This window comes from Netta rufina (assembly GCF_964035555.1).
Source record: "Netta rufina genome assembly, chromosome: 1".
NCBI classification, from domain to species: Eukaryota; Metazoa; Chordata; class Aves; order Anseriformes; family Anatidae; genus Netta; species Netta rufina.
Genome location: NC_140123.1, coordinates 199,261,430 through 199,284,668, shown reverse-complemented (window position 1 = coordinate 199,284,668; position 23,239 = coordinate 199,261,430). Strand labels below are relative to the sequence as shown.

At 44.4% G+C, this 23,239-nt stretch overlaps 2 protein-coding genes across 4 annotated transcripts; one reads left to right on the top strand and one right to left on the bottom strand.

Annotated features, from left to right (window-relative positions):
• Positions 1 to 252: 252 nt before the first annotated feature.
• Positions 253 to 10,298, top strand: SUV39H2 (SUV39H2 histone lysine methyltransferase). 3 transcript variants are annotated; one of them, XR_014618460.1, is made up of 7 exons: positions 253 to 323; positions 1,303 to 1,448; positions 2,417 to 3,088; positions 4,510 to 4,656; positions 6,189 to 6,318; positions 6,441 to 6,667; positions 7,219 to 7,296. XR_014618460.1 is itself a non-coding variant. In XM_084287377.1 (6 exons), exons 1-6 carry the CDS (start codon positions 260 to 262, stop codon positions 7,326 to 7,328), a joined length of 1,269 nt encoding a protein of 422 aa, XP_084143503.1. In that variant the 5' UTR covers positions 253 to 259; the 3' UTR covers positions 7,329 to 10,298. The 3 variants fall into 3 exon arrangements, 2 of the variants coding, with proteins under 2 accessions (XP_084143503.1, XP_084143504.1); XM_084287377.1 differs by lacking the exon at positions 6,441 to 6,667 and having other exon boundaries at positions 7,219 to 10,298; XM_084287378.1 differs by lacking the exon at positions 7,219 to 7,296 and having other exon boundaries at positions 6,441 to 6,729.
• A 1,262-nt stretch (positions 10,299 to 11,560) lies between these two features.
• DCLRE1C (DNA cross-link repair 1C) lies at positions 11,561 to 22,666 on the bottom strand (the record flags this gene model as incomplete). The annotated part of the gene is made up of 14 exons (XM_084299489.1): positions 11,561 to 12,948; positions 14,122 to 14,222; positions 15,046 to 15,134; positions 16,162 to 16,216; positions 16,382 to 16,518; positions 16,965 to 17,066; positions 17,201 to 17,341; positions 17,511 to 17,583; positions 17,816 to 17,917; positions 18,546 to 18,601; positions 18,933 to 18,992; positions 20,846 to 20,930; positions 22,305 to 22,356; positions 22,558 to 22,666. The coding sequence occupies 14 exons, from the start codon at positions 22,664 to 22,666 to the stop codon at positions 11,960 to 11,962; spliced, it is 2,151 nt and encodes a 716-aa protein (XP_084155615.1). The 3' UTR covers positions 11,561 to 11,959.
• Between the last annotated feature and the right edge of the window lie 573 nt (positions 22,667 to 23,239).

Sequence of the window (23,239 nt, the reverse complement as noted above, 5' to 3'; positions counted from 1 at the left end):
GTGTTGGGGGGGGGAGGAAAGTGTACGTTAAAGTAAGGTGAAAAACGCTTTATTTTTATTTTTTTAATGTAGTTAGAGAACCTCGCCGCCTTGCCCGCACCCCCGCCCCCTAACCCTCTCCTTTCTCCGTTTACACCCCCAAAAAAAACCCTCCCTAACCGTGACGGGGGTGGAGGGGGAAGAACGGGGCCGCCTCTGAGGCGCCGCCATGGCCCCGCCCCGTGCTGCACGGAGGCGGAGGGGGGGGGGAAGGCGGAGCATGGCGGGCCCCGACCCGCGCCTGGCGCCTGCGGCCCCCTCCAAGATGGAGGGCTGGCCAGGAGGTGAGGCCGCCGGGCACCGAGCCCCTCGCTTCCCCTCCGCCTCGCCGAGAGCTGAGGAGGAGGAGGAGGAGGAAGGCTTAGGGGGTTGAGGGAACCGCCGCCGAGCCCTCCCACCCCCTTTCCTCTTCCTGTAGCTGGAGCCTGGCAACCCGGGCTCGGCGGTGTGGTGCGGTGGGGGGTGGGTTGGGGTTGGGGTTGGGTTTTTTTAGAGGTGTGGGGGGGAGGTTGGAGGCCGGAGGGGTGAGCACCGTGTTGTGGGGGGGGTGCCTGAGGTAACTGTGAGGGGAGAGGGGTTGGGGCTGCTGTAGGGGGGTTGGGGGAAAGGCAACTGCCCCCATTCCCTCCCCTCTTCCTCCTCATTCTCCTCATCCTTTTCATTCTCCACCTTCTCCTCACCCTCCTCTTCCTCCCCTCAGCCCCTCACCGCCTCACCACCTTCCCAAACTTCCCCCCCTTTACCCCTTCAGCCCCCAGCAGCCTCCCTCCAGCTCCGCGATCCTTCTGGAAGAGCCTCGGGGCCAGGACTCCATCGGTCACCCCGGTCCCGTCATAGGGGCTGGGGTCCCCTACAAGCTGCAGGGCTCTTGGGGTCCCTTTGGAGGTCCCGTTGAAGAAGGGAAGCTGGCTCGGAGCTGCGGCTCGGTTACGGGACGCTTTCACCGTAGGGCAACGCTCTCCCTCAGTCTTAAGGCGCTTTCCGCCCCTGGAAGCGCGTTGCCGCAGTGCCTGCCCTCCAGAGCGTTGGTGGTTCCCTGTAAGTATACGGCCAGGCACGCCAAGCCGAGGTTCAGGGAGGGAATCGTCGCCGTGCTTCTGCCTTGAGCCTTAGGGTGAAAGCTGGAGAGACGCCGAAGGCGTGCGAGAGGCCGCTGGCGCAGGTGGTACCGCGGGGACTTCGGGTTGAGGCACGTGGAGTGCATAACGGGTTGAACTCAGCCGAGACATTAAATAGGATTCTCTACCGATTTTCTTATTGTAGCCTGGTATGTGCCATGTCTAGCTTCACTTGAGACCCTCCAAGAATTATGTAGGAAGGAAAATCTCAGATGTAAATCCATTGGAATCACCAACAGGAGTCTAAAGAGTTATGAGGTGGAATATTTGTGTGACTACAAGGTAGAAGAGGTAAGAGAAACACAGACCGATCTGATCACTCTTTCAGATGAAATTTGGAAGCGAGACAAAGGTAGTTTTGCTCCTAATATAAAGAAACAGGCTGCGAGTGCAAAGCCATTGATTACATCGCATGAAATATCGTTTAAACTTTGAACTGTAAACAGAAAGCAGCGTAGCTACTTTTTTCAGTACGTTGACGGAAGTTTTGTCCTGAAATTACAGAGATTTTGGAATACAAAATGCTTCACCTTTACATATCTAGAAGCAAAACCCTGATGCTTTTAGGTTGTAGCTCGGTATGTCTTACGATGCTTCTTTATTTGCAGGTTAACTTTGTTTTTCTCTCGAATGTTGTAGTCTGTCTGATGAAGAGTTAGGGCCATGTGCTGCTGCTGGATTCCTATGCCTTGTTCTTGCCGGTGGAATTCAGTATCAGGATTTGGCTTCGTTACATTTACTACAGTTATTTGGCCCTTGTAAAATCCGTGCAAAGCGTGTGCTTCTCGACTGTAAATACAATATGAAGTGTTTTAAACAGATTGCTTCTTTAGGAGCATGGTTGATACAGGGCAAATAGTGTTTTTTTGGCATCTGCTTGTGAAGTTTAGGATTTTATTTTTTTGTTCTGTGTGTGACATGATTATATTCTGCTTATGCATGAGTCACACAACTAGATAGTTTAATTTGCGTAACTGCTTTAAGAAACTAGCTTCCTGGTTTAAGATTAGTGACCTGAGTTCTTCTCAGCTGTGTATTTCTGTGCCCCAGAGTTTCCAAGTTTCCACTGCCCGTGGAGTATCCAAAGTTGTGCTCTAAGTTAATTTGCCAACAGCAAACTTGCTTTTTCCCTTTCTTCCCAGTTCTAATTGTTTTGGGGCCATCAGGACCTTCTGTACTGTGTGGCATTTCTTAACTGCAGAACTCTACATTTCAGTAAACAGACGTGTGGCTAAATCTGTGTGTTTCTGTATTTCAAGGGCACAGAGTACTATCTTGTGAAATGGAAAGGATGGCCAGAGTCTTCGAATACTTGGGAACCTCAGAAAAATCTGAAGTGTCCGTTGCTTCTTCAAAACTTTCTTAGTGACAAGAACGAATACTTGTCTCGAGTGAAAGAAGGCAAAGCGCTGAAAGTGAGAAACCACGTTAAAGCCTTGAAACCTGCGGTCGCAGATTACATTGTAAGGAAGGCTAAGCAAAGAATAGCTCTGCAGAGATGGAAAGAAGAACTCAACAGGAAAAAGAATCATAGAGGAATGATTCTGGTAGAAAACACTGTGGATCTCGAAGGTCCTCCTTTAGACTTTTACTACATTAACGAGTACAAACCTGCTCCTGGAATAAATGTAATCAATGGAATAACGACTGGCTGTGAATGCTCAGACTGCCCTGCTGAGAAGTGCTGTCCAAAGGAGGCTGGCTTTATTTTGGCTTATAATAAAAAAAAAAAGCTGAAAATCCAGCCTGGCTTGCCCATCTATGAATGCAACTCATTTTGTAGGTGCGGGCCCGACTGCCCTAATAGGATAGTACAGAAGGGCACGCAGTATTCGCTTTGCATCTTCCGAACGAACAACGGACGAGGCTGGGGAGTGAAAACCCTCCAGAAAATTAAAACCAACAGTTTCGTGATGGAGTATGTCGGAGAGGTATGTATTTATCTCATATGGATTGATTGTTTATGGTGAAGGAGGAAGTCTTGATGAGCTTTCTCCTGGTTTTAACACTTCTTGGCTTTTGCTCTATAACAGAAGTTTTTCTGCTTCTGGGCAGAGGAATACACTGAATAGATGTTCAAGCTGGCAGTGAAATTACCTCGTCCAATATATTCTCCATTCCAGAGTATTGTACAAGGCTGAATGTGAAGAGAATACTCGTTACCGAATTCCTGTAGTTATGTGCCCTAGCAGTATTTCTAAAGATGAGTCCTTTTCTTTCCTGGCAGTCGCATTCCTCATTCTTCCCTTATCTTTATTGTAGTTTCTGCTGTTCCCCAGGCACACTTGTTACCACACTCCCTCCCAGGCTCGGTCCCTTTTCTGTTCTGTATGGATAATCTGTCTCATGCTGTTCCAAAGCAGAACTTCAGTGCTGCAAAGTGCAGACTTACGTTGCCTTGTGTTATCTGGTGCAGCTCTGTCTCAGGGCTTTTTACACCAGTAGCTCCTGGCAGCCTCTCTGATCCACTCTGGTGTGCTTCTGCCACGTATCCGCCTTGCTAATAACATGACTCAGAAGAATTAATTCTATCCCCACTTACAAATGTTTGTGGTCTTCATTGTATTTATTCTTGCCTCAAATCTGTGAACTCTGCAGCCTTTTAATAGAACCTTGTCAACTGACAGGAGACTGTTGTGAGTGCAGAATTCTGTTGCTGAAAGCAAAAAAAAGTACATTTATCCTCTCATGTGAATTGGGTGATTCCCTACTGCTGCATAAGTTCTCAAATTTGGTCTGTCAGAAATATTTGAGGTGTTTTTTTCCAATTCTGTTACTACTTTTATGTGTCCTGCTGCCAAATTGTGATATATATATATATATATATATATATATAATTATTTTTTTGCTGATTGTGCACAACAGAATACATTCAAAGTAGCAGGCTGCAGGTGAAGTTTTTAAAGCTTAATTTCATAGATTTAGCTTTGCAAAGTGGTGAGGAGACCTAAGGTACCATGAAACGAGGAATTCCACAGAGGCAACAGCATCTTTCATTACAGACAGAAGTCATAGGAAGAGTTGTAAAGACTGGTAACTGCTGTTCTGCTTCCATACAAATTAGAGAGAGAAAATAATTTTAGTTTTACATGAAGTTAACAAAAGGTTTTGTGGGTGTAATGAAAGAACTGGATGGCTAGAAACTCCAGTGGTTTATTTGGCTTCATCAAGACACTTAATGCAAGTGATGATTTTTTTTTTCCTGAGGTGAAGTAGTGCACCAGGCAAGCTACACCAGACAGCACACGTGCTGTTTTTCCTAAGCAAAGTTTTCCTGACTTGATTGTGATGTGTGTTTTAATTCAGTAATAGTTAATAATATGATGCAGGTTTCTTTTTTCTCTCTCTTTAGGTGATTACAAGTGAGGAAGCAGAGAGACGGGGCCAGCTCTATGACAACCAGGGCAATACGTACTTGTTTGATTTGGACTATGACTCAGACGAATTTACAGTGGATGCGGCTCGCTATGGAAATGTGTCCCACTTTGTGAATCACAGCGTAAGGCCTCATTTCATATCCTAACTGCGGACAAAATCACCCCAGTTGTGCCAGAAATGCTCGCCTACTGCGAATATTTTACTGTCGTGTTCACCGTTTTTCTGAAGTAGTGTGTTTTATTCCAACACATAGAACATAACAAATATAATGGCATACTTAGCTGTACTCAGAGTGAGGCTGCCTACACGAATCTGGGAATGTGAGGCTGCATCAGGTGGACATCTGGTAGTTCCAGGGGAGTCACCGCACTACCAAAATAGGGTTTGTTTTGTTTTCAAATAACCAACTGGCATAACGCAGGAGAAACACTTGATCAAGTCAGTGAGGAGTTAAAGACGACGGAGCTGCTGCATTATTTTGTAGCAGGGCAGGGGAGGGTGTGTCAAATACCCTTCAAATATTAGTAGATGAAGAAAAAATTGCTATTTTCTTTGGCATTTCTCTTGTGTAGATACCTTTTCCCATTCTTAGTATCAAATCTAAATTTGCCAGAGAACCTGAAAGTACATTTTCCATGGGAAACTTCTGTTGTGTTTTATTTGCTATCAATTCAAGTACCTACAACACAAAGGCTGAGCTGCATCTGTAAAAGAATTACATGTTCTAGTTCAGGAATGAGGTATTTGTGAACGATGTGGTGTGTACGAGGTCTGCACTCACTGTTGTACAAATAAAGTAAACTCGTCTTCAGGTCAGTGAGCTGATGACATCATTTGTGTGTCATGCAGGCTTGTTAGGGAGGAGGATGAAGAGTTTTAGAATTGCAATTGCTTGCTTTTGGAAGTGGCAATAAATTATTCCTGCACTTGAGTGCAGAGTTAGAAGTCTAACTTCAGTTCTGCTTTTGTAACGTGAAATATTTTACCGTTGAATAGCAGAAAAGCATGCGTGCAGTTTAACAAACTGTCTTAGAGGCTGCTTAAACTTAATCTAGGAAAACTGAAAAAGTGGTTTCTAGTTCCTGCCTAGTTTATTTGACAGGTTCACCCCTCCCTGCCTGTAGCAGATAATTCAAAAGCCAAGCAGGCTAGCGATTAGAAATAAAAATTTACCTATAGTTTGAGAATGTTATTTCTGTTTTTTTCTGACCTGAAATCAGCCTTTACTCTCATTATTCTATAGTTAGGTTTATGTGGCTTGAAACGCTAGGTTGTTCTTCTCTTCTCAGCTTTAATTATTTTTGTGGGTTCAATAAGTAAATCTTAACCCCAAATATCGGTTGTTTTGTTTGCCATCTTTTTTCCTTGCCATATTTTGAAGGTGCCATTTTTTTAACTAGGCTGTTAGATATTCCTGTAGTCTCAGTACCTTGTAAAGGTTATCTTCTTGAAAGAGCTCTACTCTGAACGTTCTCCTTTAACGCTATTTCAAAACTGGAATTTGTTGATTTCGGAAGATAACTTGATTTCAGACCTCTGTCACTGAAAGAAGAGCCATTCCCTCCACTTCTTTTCAGTGAAACTTCTGTTTTGTTTGGTTTTGTTTGTTTGTTTGTTTGTTTACCAGAAACCACATTATTTTTTTCTTTACAGTGTGATCCAAATCTCCAAGTCTTCAACGTGTTCATTGACAACCTCGACCTGCGTCTTCCTCGAATAGCACTGTTTTCCACGAGAACCATCAAGGCTGGAGAAGAGCTCACCTTCGACTACCAGATGAAAGGTCTGCAGATTTCAAACCTGTTCTCAGGGGAGGTGTGGGGCACTGGCTAACGTTGCAGGCTGAAAAAAAAATGTTTGGATACCTTTAAAAAATTATTTTCTTTATTTAAACTGGCATTTCAGGTACTTTCTGAGGAAACTCCTTGCAAGCACCAGCTAGTGGCAGCCAAGAAGCCAGTTACAACAGCTGAGTGGTCTGAGGCATGTCACTGTTGTGGTGCCTGCAGACATCAGCTGTGGATGTAGGTCCTGTGCTGCAGATGTTTAGGAAGAAGGAAGGCCCAAAAAAACTGTTGTTTTGCTGGGCTGGATACAGTGATTGTTACTGACTTAAGGAAACAGGATTCTTGGTAAATTATTACCAGCTCTTTGACAGTTGATTTTTTCCGTTTGGGAGTTCTTCCTTCCCTCTCTCCCCTCCAATACAATGTAAATATTTTTAGTTTATCTGGCAGTGGAGTTGCGTGTGTCAAGCTCTGTTTGCCTGCAAACCACTAAGCCATAACAAACGTGTCGTTTGCCCAGCTATTTACTTCCCAAAGAAGTATGCTTATGCTCCAGAGCTGCACCTCATTCTTGTCAACGCTCTCTTTCAGAACTGACAAATTGCTTTACTTAAATCTCTTCTAAAAACTCCCCCTTTTTGTGGTGTGTGTGATGCTGATGCTGAAGGCAGGTTGCAGTTTTAGCTGACCAGGATGAAGGGCTCGAGTTTGTTGAGCTTTGGATTCTGCTGCTACATATGTTGTGTCGTGTAGTTGTAAATAGAACTCAGCGTGGCTTCACGCACAACTCTTCTAAGTCCTGAGGTGGTAGGAGACTTTTTGAAGCCATTTGCCTGCCTAGCACGGTTTTGGTCTTTCTTTTCAAACATCCCTATTTGTGTTTGTCTGTGCCGCAGGTTCAATAGATCTGACGTCAGACTCTGCGGATGGCCTCAGCCCCTCCAGAAAGAGGATCAGAACAGTCTGTAAATGTGGAGCTGTGTGTTGCAGGGGTTATCTCAACTGAGTTTGGGTGTACAACGTCACAAATACTTCGTTCTCTTCTAAAAGTGTTTTAAGAAGACTCTTCTTTCACACATACATTATTCTTACAGCTAATGTAAACGAATACAATGAAAAGAAGGCATTCTGTTTGTAACTGAAATGGCATTGGCCAAAGAAAGAGATCTAATGTTTCAGGCTGAAACTGATAACAGAGATTAAAGTTTGATTTCTATAGCACTGTTCTGTAGGAGGGAGAAAGCTGTATGGTAAGAAAACTCTTTAAAATGTACCTTGATTTGAATATTGAGTGTGAGCTTACAAAGTGTAGGCCTTTTAGGAGCTGATTTCAGTGGGATGAAGTCGTGTTGCATATTTTCTGTACCTTGAGAAGTCTGGAGACATCCAATTTGAGTCCTGAATCATAGCGGACAGTTCCTTTGCTTTTTTTCCCATTGGTGGTGTTGAACAAAAGAAAGGCTTGGAGAGATTTGCAATAACACTTCTGGCCCCGCGATGAAGGAGGGCCGTCGGAGCATGGTTTGATGAGCGTTCCCAGGAATGCAGACGGCAAAACGTCCGCTGAACTCCACATGAGTCATCGGTGTTAGCAGAGTCCAGACGGAAGGTCAGGTCTCGAACAGTTTTAGCTGATGTCACGTTACTTAGAAGTTTCACAGGTAGAACTTTTCCACTTGTTAGGTTCTGACTCGCAGTTGAGATTCTGGAGAGGATCTGCAGTTCTGCACAGGATTTGTAAATACCACACTGTTACCGGTTCTGTTACCAGACGCTGTTCTGTTCCTACTGCAGAGAGCTGGAGGTCATTGCTGAAACAAATCTGGTTTGGAAAGAGATAACGAAGAGGGAAAGCAGCCCGTTGTCTAGCAAAGCTGATGCATTCTGGAGATGGTTACCTGTTAGGTGCAGCAATAGCCTGGGAGTTGATTTGTATTAGCAGTTGGTTCTGATTGTTTTTACATACTGTGACTTTTTTTACCTAGTGACAGATTTTTAAGAGACTAGGCCTATTTTTTCTTGTTGCAGAAATGTTAACTTCAGTGAAGTTAGGCTAGGGACGAGCTACCCGTTTGCTGTAGATGTTTGTAAGATGTTCTTGAATGTAAAGGCTGAGAAACACACAGTTCTTCAGCTGCTTGAATCTTTTTTTTTTTTTTTTTTTTTTTTTGATTATCTTCAAGTTGACTTGATCTGTTCGTAATGTATGCTAACTTTTGCTTGGCTTCAAAACACTGAAGAGCAGTCGAGTTAGGTTATGAGTGAAGTTCCAGCCAAGGTCCGGCGATGATCAAAGGGCTTTATTCTCATGGATTAAAATGCTTGTAAAACTTGCTTACAAATGGTGTAAATGTTGGTCGGGTCAGGCAGAATTATGTTGCTCCATAACTGGATGCGAGCTATGTATCATAGGTCAGCTAGTTGCCTTTATAAGGTGCGCTGCTGTTGGCTCAGGTGAATGAAGTCAAGTACCCAGCATATATCAGTTTACTTAATTAGTTAGAAAATGCCTTAAACTTCACGTTAATTCTTAGCACTCCAAGAAGAGTGTTTCAAAGGATAATACAGGTTGGTTGTTGATGAAGAAGCACAGTTGCATTGGCACTGAACATCCGGCTTGTTGGCGGAAAGTGACATTTTTATATGCTACGAGGCATCAAAATCAGTTTGATGGTTGGGGTGAAGAGCGTAGGCCACCGAAAGTGCTCAGTTTTGTAGTCCACAATACAGAGATCCGCTTTGCAATCGATGTTTTATATTGTTCAATGGGGAAAGTTTGCTTAGATTTCAGAGTATCTGCCATTACCAGGCTCACCTGTATTCACACACCTGAATAAACACTGAATCCAGCTGATTTTTAAAATGCCGTTTCTCTCACCTTTTTTATTTCGGTGGAATGTGGAGCTTTAACGTTACCGAACTCTAGATGATCTTTTGTCATCTGGAGCTCTGCTTTCTCTTGCATGTAGCCCAGGTCAGCAGTGCGTTCCATGTGGATGGAATCGGCCATCTCCAGCTGCTCAACCTGCTGCCGCCCACAGCATTTCCTGTCGGTGCAGGAGCGGCCGCGGCAAGAACTCGATTCCTTACCAAATCAGTCCCTCTGGCCTCTCCTGTGCGAGGCGACAGGACGGTCCGACACCCTTTTTGGCTATGTCTATTCCCAGTTGGATTTAAAGAATCACAAGTAAATGGATTTTGAAAGCTGAAGTCTTACTAGTTGTACTTGAGTTCAGTGTCTGCCTTTCTCCCAAGGCAGCGTGTGTTATCACCAGCATTGAAATACCGCTGATGTTCTCTAAGGATGTGTATGTTACCTCTTGTGCGACAAATAAAGGACCTTTAACTTACATCCTGGGAGGTAACAGTAGTTTGTATTTATTTGAAATTAGACCATGGATCCTGTTCCTAATTCAGAAGCTCGAACAGTGTTTATATTTACATATTCAGTGCATTTGGGATTGCAGTTGGTGAGTTAGCTTAGTGTTACACTGTGTCACTTTTAAAACTTGCTGTTCTTAGGAGTTCAGGGGGAAATTGGCCAAATGGGAAGAGAAGAAACTTATTTTCAAATTCCTAAGGAGTCTAAACCAGCCTAGCTTCTGCTTTTGTTTTGCTTTGTGGTCTGGTAGCATCGTCACGGCCACTAGGTCAGTTGTGTACATGCACTTAGAGTCTGGTAACCTGTGCTCTATCCTCTAGCTTTTTGTTCTGTTTTCTTTTGTTTTTGTTTTTGTTTTGTTTTTTTGAGGTAGCAGAACTAATGCTGCAAGATCATCTGTAAGAAAGCTATTGTCTATTTATTTAATCTCAAAGTTAAGTCAATCCTTTGGTCATTTCTAATGTATGTTTTAGGACTGTGTACGTTAGAATATGCAGTTTGTAAGCTCAGGAACATTTTCTTCTCATAATGTGTGATCTCTAGTATTGCTATCTTCCTATAGGTTTTGATAAAAATAAATTAAATTTAGTTTTTCTCTTGTTGTTGTCATTCTTGAAAGAACAAAATAGGTTACCCTCTCAGCATGAGCTGGAACAGAACAGTTTGCTTTTGAGCTGCCCCCTCTCAATTCCCGTCTTTTAGCAGTGAAAGGACTGTAGCTGAGCACGCAGGAGGAAGTCATGTGTTTCCTTTTCGGTTTATGGCTTAGGGGAGCTGGTCTGAATTTGCAATATTGACTGGCCTAAAGCAGATGGGGTTCCTGTATGCTTAAGCACACTGGAAATGTGTTCTGCTGTTAAGGGAACGAGCCAACAGACAAGATTCTGCTCTGTATGACTTTATTCACAGAGGTAGATAGGTACAACAGCACTTTGGTTCCTTTTAACCTTGCTGAAAAGCAAAATAAAAATCTGTGCTTGGAATCTGTTACTAAATCCCAGGAACAGAGTAGGTAAGGGGACAGAGGAAAAACACAGGGATTCAAATAACCTTTAAGTCATACATCAATGATAGCAAATCTTCATAATTTTTTCCTATCCCTGCGCCCAGTAGCAGAATGCTGGCTGGTTTAATGTTCGTGGTTCAATAAAAATAGCAGAAAATTTGATGTACACAAAAGGGAAAGCTGTCACAATGGAAGTCTTTTTGATTCTTCAGGCTTTAAGAGCTCCTAGAACACTCAGGTAACTTCTGGTGTTTAAGCATTTCTTCCTAGACATCGAAATTTAACAACCTGAAGCCACATTTCTGTTGTAGAAGCTAAGAATTTTGGCAAGAAGTTAGTTATGATGGCAAACGTGCATGGAGGACTTGTCTTACTTTAAAAAAAGAAATCTGAACATGACTGAGTTCAGTAACATGAATGGGATGTTGTGGAAAACGTGGAATTTAAGAGCCTTGAGTAACAGAGGTAACAGGTTGGCTTCTGCTGCTGTGATGTAGCTTCCAAAGCAAGCTACTTGTAGTGGCTTTGGAACCAAGCGCCTGGCATTTTATTTTTAGGTAGTTCTGGAAAACAACTGAGAGGGAATGATGACAAAGGGGTTGTAGTGAGTTAGATTTAAACCATAGGCAGTGGTGTGTAGTCCCTGCTCGCTTTAAAGGCAGAGCGGTTTGATATAAAGAAATTACAAGAAAAAAAAAAAAAGCCAAAACTTTGCTCAGTCATTCTCTACTCAGTTCTGCAGTCCTTGAAAATGACTGCAGTGCAAAGTCGGGATTTCCTAAAGCCGCAGTGCAGCTCTTCACAGTATCTGCATGGCCATTCCTGGAAAATGCCACATTCTTCCCCCCCCTCCCAACCTCCCTCCAGTTAAAAATGTAGCATTGTATTAAAACCTGAGATTGCTTGCATAAAAGGCAAACTCTTAGAGCTCATGGTAAAAGTAAACACTAAATTTCATTTAGTGTCCCATCCTTATGTTTCTCTGTTCTATCTACCTACTTGCAGCCCTGCAAAATCAGCTTCAGGAGGTAGAAGGCTTTTATAGTCCCCTCTGGAAGTACTTTTTTAAAATACTTCATGGAAGGAACAACAAAAGTTACAGGGGCTGCAGAATGATATTTATGATAGTAATACTGAAAAATTGCATAAATTAGCATAAGTGCAAGTAGTAATTGGCACTAAAGAAGAATAATTTGGGGCTTAAATAAAAATGCCCCTATTCTCATGATTTAATCTGTTCTACCTGGCTTCAGGAGGGTTTTCTCACTATGCTTTCCCCTGCTGCAAGCTTCTTGTACAGGCAGTACAGCTTGTCTGGTTGAGGTAACTCGGCATCGGGGGTCAAGGGAATTTCAAAGTCTGAGGAGCTCTGGGAGTCCCGCTTCAGTTCCAGATCGGGAGCTCTACAAGTGTCAGGTGTTTCCACCAGCACCTCCTGAACGTGAGCAGCGCCAGCTTCTGCTTCTTTCTCTGAGTCTTTGCTTTTCAAGTCACAGGTGACATCGGAGGCACCAGACCTGTTCTGCCCCGGTGCCTTCCAGCTGCTGTTGTCAGCTTGACTCTCCTTGGCAGCCTCATGTGGCACAGGAACCATCCTGCTCCCGGCTCTGCTGAAGCAGCTGAAGTCAGCGGCGTTCCTCTCCTGGGAGGTGATGAGCACCGTGTCCATCTGGCTGTCCCAGCCCTGGCTGCCCCAGCCCTGGCTGCCCTGCTCCGAGATGTGCGTTGACTGAGAGGAGTTCTGGGAGGAGATGTGCGTGGAGTCGCTCACCCCATCCGAATCGCTGAAAAGGGACTGGGACCCACCAGCACCTGCTGAGGACGGGAAGTTGTCCTCGTTTTCAGAGCTCTCATCCAGCCTGTCACACTTAAAAAACGTATCCCAGCGCGGGACGTCAGTTTTAGGCTCCTGCTGGTCGCCAGGTACGCCATTGCAATTTGCTGTTGAAGTGGCATCTGACACCTGGGGAAGAACTTGAGCTGTATTTTTTTCAGTATCTTCTTTGTCTTCTTCGTCATCATCATCATCATCATCATCGTTTGACTCCTCACAGTCCATGAAGTCCACCTGGAGGGATGTATAAGTTAGGGGTGCTTTGTAGCTGTCTGTGCTCTCCTTCACGTTTCCTTCAGCATTTTCAGGCTGTGTTGTTTCAGATGGCCCGCTCTCTTCTCTCTGCTGCTTGGAAATCTTAGGCCTTGCAGAAGTGAGTTCTGTATCAAAGAGATCATCTTCATCTGTCAAGAGAAGAATTAGCAAAATTTTAGCAGAGGTTTCAATTTCTTTTGTTTTTTTTTTTTTTTTTGAGAGCAAAGTTTCAACGAAAAAAAATAATCATTTAATATAGAGAAAAAGTTCTTTAAGCCAGTTGGAGGCTTTGCAGGACATCAGTGACGTGTTTGCCCTGGCTCGCAGAGTGCCTTACAAACTACAGCAGTTAATTTTACCAGTTTGGTTTGGCATTACTCAAACACCACGTTACTGGGTTCCGTCAGGGCCTTCCTTGTTCATTGGAGGCCTTAATTTCTAGCATTCTACTGGAACTGTCACTACACTGGTAAAGAGGCTCCTATACACTGACCCTCAGAGGCAGTAATTATTTGCCAGGTCAGACACTTAAAAAAAGCAAAAACTAAATCCAATAGCAGCTAAAGAAAGCGGGTTGCATATTAACAAAATTCGTTCTGCTTGTTAGCACTTACAGACAGCACTGTCAGGGGGTTTGTTAGGATGAGGAGACGTTTAGTCTCAGCAGTAAGGGGGCTCTAGAGGTGTCAAACAACTGGAGGTACTGAAGAAGCCAGCGTTTCTTCCATGCTTTGAATAAAGGTTGACTCAAACATCAAGCAGAAGCTGACAGCTGGTGTCCCTGCCCCTGGCTTCCACGTGCATGTTGCAGATCCAACGGAGCCCTGATGGACGCTGATCTACATTCATGTATTCAGCCCCCTGCAGCAGGCCTGAAGCCGTCCTCTAGTTCAGTGGCTTTCCAGAACCTCTACAGAGCACCCACTGCTGAAGCAACCATCATTAGTTAAAAAAGATACCAGGTGCGGAGAAGCCTGGTGCTTAAGATAATGAAGAGGAGCAATTCCTCTGAAATACCTCACTGTTCGTCCACAGCACGGGATGTGATACAGGCAGAGTCAGAAAACAGCTTTATTAGGGATGGTGTAGGGCTGTGGAATGGAATCCTTCTAGAATGTACAAGGCTTTTAAGTACATTTTGAGATCACAAGCAAGCACGCTTTACTATCACCCTCCTGAATACTAAGTTCACTTCATTTACATTTCTCCTTTCTGTGTTTCTCTTGCTTTCTATACAGACTAGTGAATGCCGTGGCTTTTGGCACCTCTGTTTTGTCTTAGGCTTTCCTTTAAGGACAGAACCACCAGCAGAATTTTTTTACCTGTATCAGATGAGTCTCTTTTGTGGACTCTCTTCAGCGTTCCTAAGGGCTTGTACCTAGGTTCCATGTTTCTCCTGTACGATCTGCATAGCGGCTGTAATCTGAGGTGAATTAAGAAAAAATCAGTATTTAGAACTTGGCAGCTATTTTCAGGCACAAAAGTAAATATTTTGACACTGCTTCATGCCTTTCACAGGCACTGCGGCAAAAGCGTTAAAGCAAATGCAGCAACAGCTAGGGAAAATGTTAATACGTTGGTGAGCTTAGGCAGCTTAAAGGGAGAAAATGTGTCATTTCCAGGTATTTACCTTAAAACGTACACCATTTGGAAACTATCTTTTAGCCCCTTGCTTAGAGAAGGAAAGATGACAGGGTTCAAAATCTGACTGCAGGTTTATTCAGTTACTGTAAAGTGTCTCCTTTCCTATTAAGGAAGAAAACAAAAAGGAGCAAAGAAACAAGTCCTCGTTTTGTTCAGCCCGAGTGCCACCACAACTCTCCTACTCCATAAAAGCACTTGCTAAGCTGCCAGCATCTTTAGCAGCACAGGAGTACAGTTGTGCCTGCAAAGAGAGTAGGAGTTCAAGTGCCCAAAGGAATTAATTCTCTTTATAAGAAACTTCCCAGAAATAGCACTGACAAGTAGAAACAGGTGAAGAATGAAGTGAGGTGAACACAGGTGCCACCCAAATACAACGATCAGAAAAGCCTCTCTGCGTAGCTGTGCCTAGTGTGTGGAATGCAAACTCTCAGACTCTGTTTTAGTGGTCAGAAAGAAATCTGCAGGACTGAATGTGGCAGGGAGGGAACTGAATTATCAGAAGAGTGAAGTAGAAGACATTGGCCCGCTTGAGAGGCTGGGATTCAGGAGAGTTGTCCTCAGAACAGGGACTAGGTGACCTCCCTTCACCAGCTGCCACTTACAGTTCCATAACTTTGTCTTCTGTCCCACCCACCGGCAGCACGTTGGGGTACACGTTCACTGGACAGATGTGTCGCAAGAAATCCTTAATCTAATTCGAAGAAGAGAAGCAGTTTCATGAGTTACACCAACAACAGTTTGGGTCATAAGCCAAACACTAAATGTAACAAAACCCTGGGTCTGAGAGTTTCTTGAAAATTGCATCTAAACATGTCAGCACTTCACTCCAGCTGAGGTTCTACCAGTGCTGAGCACTGAACACAACTACGTGACTGCAGATTATGCTCCTATCTACACAGACCAGTACAACCCAACTATTTTTGCACGTCCAAGTCCGTTACAACATACTGCCCCACACATTCTGCCAGCAGAGCTGCTGTGCTTTATGTACTACTTAGCACCTCTACCCAGAGGTTATTCCGAACTCTAGGAAGATGACCCTCTTCTACAAGGCAGGGGAAATTCCAACAATTCACTTGGGTTCTTAAAAATGGGACCACCTTCCTAGAGCTCGAAATAATCTCCACTTTGTACACGCAAGGCTTTGTGACAGGTTGATTGGTGGCACTAATCCAGCTTCAGTTCAGCTTCTTATGAGAAAAGTACTTGAAGGACTGGATCGTCATGTTAAATGAAGGCGTGTGATTCTAGAGAGGATGCTGCCAGGCCCGATTTCATTTTAGCCTTCAGCAAAGAAAGAGGAGTAACAGTGGCAGCTGTGATGGGAGAAAATTCTGCTTGAATGTGTGGACAGGGGAAAGCTGCCCAAAACTGAGTCACAGCAGACAACCAATGCACTGAAAAACCAAAATGCCAAGCTGTAAGCATTTAAGTTCACATTTTTAAGTTACAGAATAATCAAAACAGTTGTAGAGGTGACTGGTGCTTCAAGCAGAGAAAACAAAACTGGGTTTGTAATCCTGCCCTACCTTAACATGTTCTTCTGCAGTTAGATTAAAACATTGCTAGTTTGGGATATCTCTGCCTCCAACATCCAGAACTTCGTATCTCATTAGGTAGTGTTTTGTGGGTTTTGTTTCTTTGTTTGTTTTTTGTTAATCGTCACAGCATCCACTCCAGGTTAATCAGTGTCTACTTAGTACAACACGTATACAAACCTCACTGAATGAAGAGTGAAAAGAGAAACAAGCTCTGTATGTACTCTCCCCAGTCCTACAAAGAAAAAAAAGACAGGAGGTATATAAATTAGCTCGTTTTCAAGCTCAGTCATCAGGCAAGCATAACTTGCTCTTGAACAGCCCATTTTAAGATTCAGTTATACAAACCTCGGGCAAGACACACACCTGAAACAAGTTTCAGCACAGCCCAAACGCTCACCTCACAATTACATTGGTTTTCTTGATCCTTTCTCCAAACCACATAGTGGAGGGTTTGATGCTAATTATGCGCAAGGGAGTTCCGTTTTGGCACGTCATTCCACAGGGCAGTCTGTTCCCTCGAAAGTAGTCATCATCCTGCCAAATGCAACATCAAATTAAGTGTAATCCTGGCTTTTCCCCCCCAGAAATTAAGCAACGCAGTATCTAGCCAGACTGTATTTTTATTGCACTTCCAACTCTTTTGAACACTATATCTTTGCTGTCACCTCTTGCTTCCAGAGCTGACAAAGCAAATCACAAGAGCTGGTTTTGATATATTTGAAGGGATAACACCTGACTGATTTAACCTGCTGTTTATCTTACCTCATTTAACAATTTCTAAGTTTCAAATACAATTAAGCCATATGTAGTATCAGATAATATCTTTTCTAAAAACACACCTTAACCCACCAGCTGAAATTTTCATTCTCCTCTGCATTAAACAACCAGTTGGCCACAGCCTGCTGTAGAACAACAGCACCAGAACAACTGCAACCAGTTATTCCAAGAGGTTAGCAGAGGCTGTCTAAAATGATACGCACCCGAGGATGTCGACAGGCATGAATCTGAGTGTGCCGATCTGTTGTAACATGGCAGAGGATTTCTGGCATGTTTCTGAACATATCCAGCTTGTTCACGTGCACCTAAAAAAAAGGCAGTTTACTCTTGATTAGCTTGATGTATTTAGTGAACTGCAGCTAGAGGAACTATACAGGTGTGGTTCTGCTCTCAAAAAACGCTGATAGGTGTTAAAGAATTACTGGTATGGAAGCATTACCTTGATTCCAAGTTCCTCACTGAGGTTAATGAATAAATACTCATAACCATAAGCAGCTTTGCAATTCAGCCACACCACATGATAGCAACTCAGCGAGGTCCAGCTTCGCACTAACTCTAAGATCCCATTTAGACACTCCTCCTGAAAAGTTCAGAAAATATTGTGATTTGTCTTTGAAGATACTCCCAAAGCACCGTGATTTGATAGGCGAATGCCTAAAATGCCATTTTGTATTTTCAGGATTTACCTAAAGGGATGTTTAAATGATTAATTGCTTTTGGACCTCTCCTCTCACGGCTTGTTTACTTACCCTGCTTGGTATATGATAAAATTTGGGATCACAAAAAGTGGTGTCCAAATACACGCTCTGAATGTCCTTTACGCTAAAAGAGAGAAATGTGACATTGTGAGCAATGCATCACAGTATTAAGATGTATCACTTCCTCTCTTCAAAAGGTACAAGCTTGTCTTAATACACCATTTAAAAAATGAGGGGAAAAAAAATGACATTCACGAATTGTCCGTGACTGTATGATCTTTTGTTCTTTCTAAACCCCATGGATAGCCAAAGACTTTCCAAAAGTTGAATTAAAATGTGGATTCTTTTCCTCATACCTGGTCCCTGAATGCAAAAGCTCCATTCTGGCTGCTTCTCCTTTTGCAAGCCTGAAATCCCCCGTGTACAGCACAGTGCCATTTTCACCTTGAAACAAAAACCTGCAAACAGAAACACTCCAGTCAAACTCAACAACATAAAGCATTAACTGCCAGCTGTCAATTAGTTTCTTTTGCTTAGAGAAATCTGTGTGACTAAAATACGACATAATAGAAACACTGGGCTCAATTTTGTCCTAGACTGACTTCAAATAAAGCCAGTGATTCAGACTCAGCACATCTGGGACATGCCCAGTGTCAGAGCCCACAAAGGACAAAAGCCTCACAGATTCTGCAGGGGAAGCCCAGCTGTCTTCTGCACCCAAAGGAGTTTATTAGGCATCTGTACCAGGAAGTTGGGCAACTTGTTTTTGACATCTAGTAAGTACGGGCTTTATTTTAAACCACAGTTTTGTGCACCATTTTTAAGTGCAGTTGCAGTCAAGAAAGTTGTTTTTCAAGGCACAGGAAGAAGTGCTCTGCCCTAGCATGGTAACAACTGACTTCTGCGTGGACAGAAAAGCCCTGTGCAATCTGGGTTCTAACACTGACTGAAGCTGGTGGACCCTGCGGCTACAGTGCTAGTTAGGAAAGGAAGAAAAATAAATAAATAGACACAACCACAGCATTTATTGAGACTCCACAGGACAAATTTGCCAGCAGAGAATTTTAGAGTACTGGAAGGACGTACATGACCGATCCAGGACAGTGACCAGCTGGTAGAAGCGTCACCTCTATATCTTCTTTCTGGAAGAGAGGGGTTGGCGTTATTTTCACACTGCAGTGAGTATTGCTGGTACCTTCACTGACACGGTGAAAGCCACACATTGCTCTTCACAGGCAATGCAGCACTTGGCACTGCTTTGGAATGAAGAGAGAATGTTTCTTCACATTGCAACAAGCCCTGAGGAGCAACAACCATTCTGTCATGCCAGAAGAGGTGACAGCAGGTTGTAAGGTGCTCATGAGAGCCTGTCAGCCAGGAGACAGCACTGCTTCCTTGCTTCCTGGTGAAAAAACATCTCAGAAAAAAACTTGGGATGCTCTACAAAAGAAAGGAATTGTTTTCATAACTTACCTCACCAGAAGTTTCATCTACTAAAGAAATCTGAGTTGGAGTTTCAACTTCCAGTGCAACCTGTAGCAAAATGAACAAACGCGTTACATGACTTACTGAACATCTGGGTTCATGTTTAGGGCTAAGAATTCACTACACAGACATTTTCAGCATGTACTGCGGCTAATTCTAAGCCTGTAAAATTGAGCTCACTTCTTTCTAGTAAATCATGGATTTCCATTCCCAGTGGAAAAAAAAATTATGTCAAAAAAATGAACTGGAGATATCATGATCAGTGCCTGTATGCTTACAAAAAGGAAAACCTGTTGGCCTATTTCAGAGCAAAAGCACAGTTTTCTCTGGCTGGATCATCTGCCTTGGTTTTGTATAACGTTCAAGACATCCCAGTTCCAGAGCACACCAGTGGATTCACAAGACACCACGTCCCCATTCCAGATTTCTGAGCGGTTCCGAGAGATTCATTGAGCTGGTACTCACACTGAGCTCATAAAATTTGGCTTCTCCATGACAAACCGCAATGCTTATTGAACAGACAACTACCTGGCTTTCTCCAAAACTTGCACATACACATCAAAAGCAATTTACACTAAGAATTCAAGCCATCAGCAAGAGTTGTCTTTTTAAATAATTTTATCATCTGCAATTTCTTTCTGAAGCTGAATAAACTCACGAGGTTGCTCTTAAGCCTGCATACTCAACATTTCTCAGTTATGCCCTAATTTCCTAATTCAGTGAAACAACCGCCAAGGTTTAGATCTAAACCGCCTGACAAATTCTTCACTGACAGTATACACGACAGTGTCTCCAGCAGATCTTCAGTAGTTTAGATTTTAAAGCCAGCAGCAGATTCAGAAAGCCTCTCATGTTACATGAACAAACACAGGTCAGACTGTAAATCGTAAAAACATTTGTCTGGAAGCTGATGTGATTGCTTCTTCAGTCTGAACATCAAATCAAATGGCTGCGGGATGTTCAGAGTCCTTCGTGCAGAGCCCAGAATCACGTTCGCTCCTCCAGAATAATTAAATCTTTCAGTCACTCGAGACTTTCTATAAAGGTAATCACGTTCTCCTCAGCCTCACAATTAAACGTACAGGAATCCCCTTTTTCTCTTTTTCTTCCTACCCGGACTCAGCTCCTAGGTAAGAAACTTGTAGGAGTTTCTTTGAATATGGAGCTTAACACCCACAATGATAAAAACTATAAGGCAACTCTGAGCCATAACTGCCCCAAGGAAAGAAGTTTCAGCTTGCCTGAAGTTCCTGAGCTGTCATTTGACTAGAAGACTCTCCTGTCCTTGCTTGGGGGACATCAAATCCTTACACTATGTGACGATGTACGTACACACAGTAGGACGTGAAAGGAATCGTGCTCAGTTTCAAAGCCTGCATCTGCAAAGGGAAGGAAATAACTAACTACATCCATCTAACTATAGATAAGCCACATCTACACACGACCACTGATAATTGGAAAGTTGGCTCCAAACAACTGAAATCAGGTAATTTGTTTCCTTAGCGATTTTACATCACTACAACATTTTCCTGCTAGAGATAATTTCATCTTCCGAAAAGTAGAAGGAAGATAACGTAACTGAAAGATTACACTCCAAATAATACAAGACTTTAATGAAGCAACAGAGATGTAGAATACAGACAGGAGTAAAGAGACATGAGTAAGGTGAGAGAAAAGGATCAATTTTGTGGAGAGAAAAATAAAATTGAGCAGTAAACAACAATAAAACAATCCGACATAGCAGGCAGCGAGGGAAGTTCCTACTGGTGTAGGAACTTAAGAGCTGAAATAGTGTATCAAAACCAACATTAAGAAACCTTGAGGAAGGGAAGCTTCCTCTTTCCTGGAGCCATTGCTTGAAAACCATTAATCTAAAAATAAAGAATAAAAAAAATACTCACAATGTGATTCTCCCAGAACTTGTATTTCCAGTTAGTCAGCAGCAGTTCCTTAGTTACTGGAGAGCAATATAATTTAACTTTCAGGCTGAAAGGAGACAAGAAAGAAGCGTGCTTATTTGAAGTAGAGACAAGGAGCAACGATGAATTGGTACCTCACACCAAGTACACCAAAACATGCACACAGCTCCCTCTTTCCCCCAAAAAACCTAGAGAACAGCAAGCCTGCAGGAGCTGTTCTGCCCCTGCCTAACGTGGGACCAAGATGAGTTGCTCCACCTTGCAGGGCTTTTCTTCAGCACAGCAGACACAAAATCTTACCCAGATGTGCATTTTTGGTACACCTTTGCTTGTTTCCCAACCTACCAAGGTCTGATCCAGACACGTATGGTCTCCCTGAGACTTGGGGCAGCTAGCAGGCAGCACAACAGTGTGCTTCCTACAAAGCTCCTGCTTTTGCACAGTGCACAGATAGAGCTGATGAGCAAAGAGAGATTACCTGTGTGCACGTGAGGAGATGCAACACCTACTCTAACAAACGTAACAGTGTCTGGGAACATGGCAAGGAACTGAAACTCAATTATCTGCAGGTTCAGATGTTAGACCGCTTTCAAGCCCACTGCTGGTCCCTGCCAACTAACTCATCCATGGAATTCATGGCTTCAGGAGATAGATAATCCCACTGAACAGGCAAAAAAAAACAAAAAAAAAAAATGTCCTCCTCTATACAAGGACATTTATTAAAGCACTGCTCAGCTCCTGGTCCAAAAAGAGCAGTCAGAGCTCAAGAGGACCATGCTGTGATGGACCATCACAAGTGATGGAGCTCTCTGTAGTTTGTGATATCAAGTTTCTGGGGTGCAGACCTCAGTGGGAGTCAAGTGACCTCCAGTCACAGGCGATGTTTGGTTGGAAAACAAATCAAAACCCTTCATAGTTTAGCTTTTGGGAGTTGGTGAAAGAAATATGGGAAAATCTGAAGTTGTGCAAGGTGAATGTTTTCATGACAGTGCTTCAAGTTGAAGGAAGAATTGGGATCCAGAGCTGTGCCCCTTTGGAGCGTTCCCCCAGTGGCAAACGGGCTGCAGGCATTAAGCTGCCTACTTTTGTGTGGCGTAACCCTGAGGACAACGGCATTTAGTGAGCAAAGCGTTGACGTTAGTGCTTAAATCACTGATGTTCCACACATTTTGGTTAAACCGTCGATGTTTTGGCTGAAACATGTGAGAAATTAAGGATTTGAGAGGAGAAGGTCCCAGAACTCAGGAGATCTCCTCCAGCAAAGAGCCAGGCACCTCTTCGTGCCTCAAACTTTACTTTTTCCTCAAATAAAACATAAAATTCTGACAGGCCATGAGCCATCCTGTCAAAAATAATAACAATAATAATAATAATTCTCGCTGCCTTTCTTTCCAACCGCCGCCTCCCAAGCCCTGAGGGGGCCGTTCCCCCCGCGCCGTACCTGCTCTCCAGCCTCCTCTTCAGGGCGGACGCCCTCAGCCCCTTCATGTGATCTGCGGGGAAAGATGGCGGTCACAGGGGGCCGCCACAGGGACGGGCGGGAGTCGCCATGGAGACGGGCGGGAGGCGGGAGTTGCCATGGCGACGGGCGGGAGGCGGGAAAAGGGGTCGCCATGGAAACGGGCGGGAGGGGAAGGGGGGGGGGGGGTGTCCCGTCGCCATGGCGACGGTCGCGGCGGGGGCGCGGCGCTCACCCTTGTGGCAGTGTGACAGGAAATAGGCGCGCGCCCGCAGGTTGTCGCGGTCGAAGCGGTCGATGGACAGCGCCGGGTACTCGCGCAGCCGGCCCCCGAACCGGCTCATGGCGGCCGCTTCTTCTTCCGCCTTCTGGTCGTTAGTCCCGCCTCCTCCCCAGCTCTCGGCCAATAGGAAAGATGGTTCCGCCTCCCTCCGCGTGCTCGGCCAATAGAAAGGCGGTCCCGCCTGCCTGCCGGCCAATCAGATTGAAGCCGGCTGACGGGTTCCTCAAAATGGCGGCGGCGGGAGAGGTTGCCTAGCAACGGGGCGCGGAGGGACCGGTGTGGGGCGGGGAAGGCCCCGGGGCGGGCCGAGAGGTCTCTGAGGGCCGGAACGGGGGGACGGGGGCTGGGGAGGGGTTAAAGGTGTCCTGGGGGGAGGCACCGTGCTGAGTCGGGGTTTGGGGTGGCGGGATGGGGGTTGGAGACACCGGCAGGGCGGTGAGGAGGGGGTTAGGGGTGAGGATGGGGTTGTGGGGGGGGGGTTGGGGTCGCAGATGGGGCCGTGGGGTGGGTTTTGGGGTCTGCAGATCATCTGTGGGCATGGTGAGAGGCTGGGGTCCAGTCAAGATCGTGGGGTAGAGTCTTATGGTCATGGTGTCTGCGCTGGGGTAACTGCCTTCTGCAGCTCCGGCTTATG